At 36.7% G+C, this 6,115-nt stretch overlaps 1 protein-coding gene and 1 long non-coding RNA gene across 14 annotated transcripts in view; one reads left to right on the top strand and one right to left on the bottom strand.

Annotated features, from left to right (window-relative positions):
* PLEKHM3 (pleckstrin homology domain containing M3) overlaps positions 1-6,115 on the bottom strand; it is a 178,235-nt gene that overhangs the window by 77,944 nt on the left and 94,176 nt on the right. For all 6 annotated transcript variants that reach the window (XM_072812672.1, XM_072812670.1, XM_072812675.1 and 3 more), the window contains exon 6: positions 563-626. In XM_072812672.1, coding sequence (XP_072668773.1) covers positions 563-626 — 64 coding nt within the window. The remainder of the gene's footprint in view (positions 1-562; positions 627-6,115) is intronic.
* LOC140625401 (uncharacterized) overlaps positions 1-6,115 on the top strand; it is a 141,118-nt gene that overhangs the window by 93,107 nt on the left and 41,896 nt on the right. The gene's annotated exons all lie outside the window — the stretch shown is intronic.

Below are 6,115 nucleotides of genomic sequence, written 5' to 3'. Positions count from 1 at the left end.
CTGGCTTCTTTCGGCAGGAGGCTTTCAAGGTTTACCCATGTTGTAGCATGCATCAGTACTTTGCTCCTTTTTATGGTCAGATAATATTCATTGTGTGGATATACAACATTTTATGTGTTCATCAGTTGATGAGCATTGGTTGCTTTACTCTGGCTATTACAAGTAATGCTGCTCTGAATGTTTGTGTATAAGTTTTTCGTGGACACAAGTTTTTGATTCTCTTGGGTATATCCTAGGAGAGGAACTAACTGCTGGTTCACATGGTAACACTATTTAACTTTTTGAGGGACCACCAAACAGTTTTCCAAAGTGGCTGTACCACTTTACATTCCCATCAATAATGTATGAGAGCTCCAGTTTCTCTGTACATCCTTGCCAACATTCTTAGTGTCCCATACTATCTCTATATAGCAAGGTTCCCCCCCCCTCATTCTGAGTAGAATTATTAGGGCTTGAGAAGAAATTACCCCAAAGATGGCAGAATTCAGTGCCTAGACCATAACCAACAAAGACAACTTCCCAGGGAGAAAACAGAAATGAAATGGCCCTTCTGAGAGCTCACCTGCTGCAGATCAGCGAGGGAATACAGGTGGATCTGTTGAAGGAGGTATTCTCTGGGGAAAATTCTGAAAACAAGGACAGAAACGTGAATGAACTGTGGTGCTGACACAAAACAAGTTTTGTCTCATTTAAGACCCCTTTCCTCTGCCTTCTTCCCTTTCCACCGATACTCCTTCCAGAATTCTCTGAGAAACCTCTTAACAAAACACCTTTTCTTTCTAATACAAAGATGGAAGTAAAAGTTTGATCTTTTTTTTTTTAATTCCTAAATGAGTTTATTTCCAGACAAAAAGGAGTAATGCTCTGTTCTAACTCAAGTGTAGATGACATACAGCATTCTGGTAGTTTCAAGTATTCAGCAAAGTGATAGAAGAGTTATATGCATGATGAAGTGACCACCATGATAAGTCTAACTACCATCTATCATCATACAAAGTTGTTGTATATTATTGACTTTATTCCCTGTGCTGTACATTGTATCACTGTGTCTTAGAAGTAGAAGTTTGTACTTTTTAATCCCCCTTCCTCTCTGTTACCCCTCACCCCACCTCATTCCCCCTCGGCAACCACCATATTACTCTCTGTATCTATGAGTCTGTTTTTGTTATATTTTGTTTGCTTTTTTAGGTTCCACACATAAGTGAAATTATGCGGTATTTGTCTTTCTCTTATTTCACTTAGTATTATACCTCTAGGTCCATCCATTTTGTTGCAAATGAAAGTTTCATTCTTTTATTATGGCTGGGTAATATTCCATCGTATGTGTATACTACCTCTTCTTTATCCATTCATCCAAAGATTGGCATTTGGGTTGCTTTCCTCTCCTGCCTATTATAAATAATACTGCAGTGAACATAAGGCTGCATATTCTTTTCAAGTTAGTTTCTTTTCTGTGGATAAATACCCAAAAGTAGAGTTGCTGGATCACATATTTTTAATTTTTTTGAGGAACCTCCATACTATTTTCCATGGTGACTGTAACAAATTACATTGCTACCGGTAGTGTAGAAGGATTCCCTTTTCCCCACATCCTTACCAATATTTGTTACTTGTCTTTTTGATACCAGCCATTCTGATAGGTGTGATATGTCATTTGATTTTCATTTACATTTCCCTGATAATTAGTGATGTTGAGCATCTTTTCGTGTCTCTTAGCCCTCTTTGGAGAAATGTCTTCAGATCCTCTGCCTATTTTTAAAATTGGTTTGTTTTTATGATATTAGGCTGTGAGTTCTTTATATATTTTGGATATTAACCCTTTATCAGTTATGTTATTTGCAAATATCTTTTCTCATTCAGTAGGTTACCTTTCCATTTTGTTGATGGTTTTCTTCACTGTACAAAAGCTTTTTACTCTAATGTCGTCCCATTTGGGTTTTTTTGCTTTTGGTGCCCTTACCTGAGGAGACAGATCCAAAGAAATATTGCTAAGACCTACATCTGAGAACCTACTGTGTATATTTTCTTCAAGGACTTCCATAGTTTCAGGTCTACATTTAAGACTTTACTCCAGTTTATTTTGTATATAAGAAAATGATCCAGGGACACTTGGGTAGCTCAGTTAGTTAAATGTCTGCCTTCAGCTCAAGTCATGATCCCAGAGTCCTGGGATGGAGCCTCACATTGGGCTCCCGCTTCTCCCTCCTCCACTTCCCCCTGCTTTTGCTTGCTCGCTCTGTCAAATAAATAAAATCTTTAAAAAAAAAAAAAAAGGTTCAATTTTATTCTTTTGCATGTAGTTGTCCAGTTTCCCCAACACCATTTATTGAAGAGATTATCTTTTCCTCATTGTATACTCTTGCCTCCTTTGTTGGGCATTAACTGAACATATGAGCATGGGTTTATTTCTGGACTTTCTATTCTGTTCATTAATTAATGTGTTTGTTTTTGTGCCACTGCCATAATATTTTGATTACAATAGCTTTGTAGTATAGTGGGAGTTTGGGGCGTAATACCTTCTGCTTTGCTCTTCTCAAGATTGCTTCAGCTCTTCAGGGTCTTTTGTAGTTCCATATAAACATTAGGATAATTTGTACTAGTTCTGTGAAAAATGCCATTAGTATTTTCATAGGGATCCCACTGAATCTGTAGATTGTAGCTAGTAGATTTCTTCCAATCCATGGTATGTATGTCTGTCCATTTATTTGTGTCATCTTCAATTTCTTTCATCAGTGTTTTACAGTTTTCAAAGTACAGGTCTTTCATTTCCTCAATTAAATTTATTTCTAGGTATTTTATTCTCCTTGATGCAATTGTAAATGTGATTGTTTTCCTAATTTCTGATAGTTTTATTAGTGTGTAAAAATGCAAGAGATTACCGTATATTAATTTTGTATCATGCAATAGTATTGAGTTCATTTATTCTAATAGTTTTTTAGTGGAGTCTTTAGAGTTTTCCATATATAGTGTCATGTTATTTGCAAATAGTTTTATTTCCTCTTTTCCAGTTTGGATGCCTTTTATTTATTTTTCTTTAAATGTCTATTATAGCTAGGATTTCCAATACTATGTTGAATATAAGTGGTAAGAGTGGGCATCTTTGTCCTATGCCTGATCTTGGAAAAGATTTTAGCTTTTTACCATTGAGTATGTTATTTGTGGGTCTGTCATATATGGCCGGCCTTATGGTGAGGTATGTTCCCTCTGTACCCACTTTGCTGACTTTTTACCATAAGTAGATGCTTAATTTTGTCATGCTTTTTCTGCATCTACTGAGATGATATACCACATTAACAGAAAGAAGGGTTAAGAATTATATAATCATTTTGAGTTTGTAGATATTGAACCATCCTGCATTCCTGGAGTAAATTCCAATTGATCACTGTCAATGATCCTTTCAACTTCAATGTATAATTGAATTTGGTTTGCTAATAGTTTGTTGAGGACACCTGCATGTATGTTCATCAGCAACACTGGCCTGTAATTTTTTCTTCTGGAATGTCTTTGTCTGGTTTTGGTATTAAGATAATGTTAGCCTCCTAGAATACATTTGGAAGTGCTCCTTCTCTTCAATTTTTTGGGAATAGTTTGAGAGGCATAGGTGTTAGCTCTTCTTCAATGTTTGGTAGAATTCACCTATAAAGTCATCTGGTAACTGGACTTTTATTTGTTGGTGGTTTTTTGATTACTGATTCAATTTCATTATTAGTAGTTGGTCTGTTCAGATTTTCTATTTCTTCTTGATTCACTCTTGGAAGACTGCATGTTCTCTAGGAATGTATCCTAATCTTTGATTCTACTGTAATCAAGGTGCTAGTGACCCAGGCTTGAAGGCCAGAGTATCAGGTTTCTTGCACTAGCTGTATTCCTTACAAGCTGTGTCATCTCAGGCAAGTCCTAAATCCATCTAACTTCAGCTTCTTCACTGTTTAATAAAGATGAATGAATACAAATGTCTTTAAATATCTTTCCAGTTCTGTGCCTAAATTAATAGATTTTGGAGTCGAGAAAATTGATTGGTATGGCAACCTGTGTGTCTTTGTCTAATAGCTTCTATGGCTTTCATTAATGGGGACAGTGATGTTGAATATCACATTAATGAATTATCTTTTTACATATATAGTGATGACTTTAGTACATAGATACAGATGAGAATAATGGAATAAAATATTTCAAATTGGGAGTCCCTGACAAAGTCTAATATCTTTAGCTGCTGTCAGTTCACAGCATCTGGGTAAATAACAGTAAATAGGAAAAAACAATGGATTATGGACAAGCAGATAGGTACCAAAGTGTTGATCGTTATAACCCTCCCCTCTTCCCCCAACACACACACTCCCCAAACAAAACTCATGGTGCTTGCTAGCATTTTTTTTTCTCTTATGTACTACTATGCAATTTTCTTGTACCCTAAAGGAAAGAAACAACCAATTTATTTAATTAATGTTTATGATTGTCCACTATATAACAAGCACTGTGCCAGGCACTAGGTAGATAATTATGAATAAGATAGTCCCAGCACTGAGTTCAAGGAGCATTAAGTCAACTGAGGAAAAGATATATAAACTGATAACTGAGAACTACGACTTATGCACAGGAAATATATTTTTAAAGTGGCCTAGAATGTTGGATCTCAATCCTGTCTATTAAAATCACATGGGGGAGCTTTTAGAAAATAACAGGGCACAAGCATGAGTAGAACCCAGAAATCAGTGTTAAAACAAAACAAAACCTCTCCTAGTGATTAGTGCAGCAAAGGTTCAGAACCACTGGCCTAACAGCTAGCTTTCAGTCTTTCAGCTAAGTCTGTGTGGAACATATGTGTGGAATAGGAAACCTAGGACCGTCTTAGTGTGGGGCACCTAGGGTAGTGATGGAGGATAATCTAATATGGGGACACAGGATGTTTGAGCATGGTTCAGTGGGAGGAATAATCTTCCAACAACAATTGCTTAATAATGAAATCCCTTAAATAAAGTACCATGAAAGCAATGTGGCAGAAGGGCTAAGAAATGGAGACAGAGTGGATCAAGTAAGTAGGCTGGAAAATTATTTCAAGATTAGCTTCTGCTTCTTCTGTTTTGTACAAACTTAGGTCAGCTGGACACTGTGGGAGAAGGAAAGCCACTGAAATGGACTGCAGCAAGAACAAATGCAGGGTAGTGTTCTCTTGTTGCACTTAGTTCTTTCTGCTCTAAAATCCTAAAACTTCAACAGAGTACAAGGAATTAAAAAAAAATAAGTATAAATTTACAAACCAAATCATACTGGTATACTTTATACTTCTACTAGAGCATTACAGCCAGTTGGTTATCCAGTTAACAGTTACTGGGTGTGTAAAATAAGCCAAGTGTTGTGTTAAGTGCTGTAGATGAATGTATCAATGAACACGGTTGATGAGCAACAAAGAGAATTTGCAGATTCTCCATACTAGGCTGGGTTTTTCTTGCTTCCAAACACTGTTCATTAATTAACTCCTCTTCTCACACTAACTCACCAACTTTGTGCACGGTCTGCTAAAGTTATCTATGTATTTATTTACGTTTCTGTGTATAAATAGATTTCACATGTTTGTTTCCTCTCCCCCGAGAAGCACCCTTCCTTATCTATGGTCTCCTCTCTACCACTCGTTAGTGTCTACCTCTGTAATTTACATAAGGTCAGCCATACCAGACACCAAGAGCTAGAAAATGCAATATAATGTAGAAAAGATAAAGGAACTAAGCTTAATGCTTAGTGCGTCTGGAGAAGATGCGTTCAGGAGATAACGATGGTGGCCATAAAATACACAGGCTTTTAAGACTGGATGACGCCAATCAGCTTTTCTTTTCCCCGAGGATGGAAATTGTAGCACAAAAGCATTGAAGTCAAATATGACAATAAGTTTCCTGAGAGGGAAGACTGAGAGGTATTAAAATATATCTCTTATCATGATGTTTTTTAATGTCAATAAAAAAAGATGTTTTGCAGCTATTTAGAGGTAGGGACACACTCTTCTGCTCATCAGAGGTAAGGGCCAGATGATGTAAGGCTTATTTTCTACCAGTTTGTTCCTCTTTCCCACTGCCTTCCATCTTCAGGGTAGACCAACTGTGCAAGACACTCTCCGAACATC

The sequence above is a fragment of the Canis lupus genome, chromosome 36 (genome assembly GCF_048164855.1).
Source record: "Canis lupus baileyi chromosome 36, mCanLup2.hap1, whole genome shotgun sequence".
Classification (NCBI taxonomy): domain Eukaryota; kingdom Metazoa; phylum Chordata; class Mammalia; order Carnivora; family Canidae; genus Canis; species Canis lupus.
The sequence above is the reverse complement of the archived record's forward strand: the minus strand, read 5'-3'. Positions and strand labels throughout refer to the sequence as shown.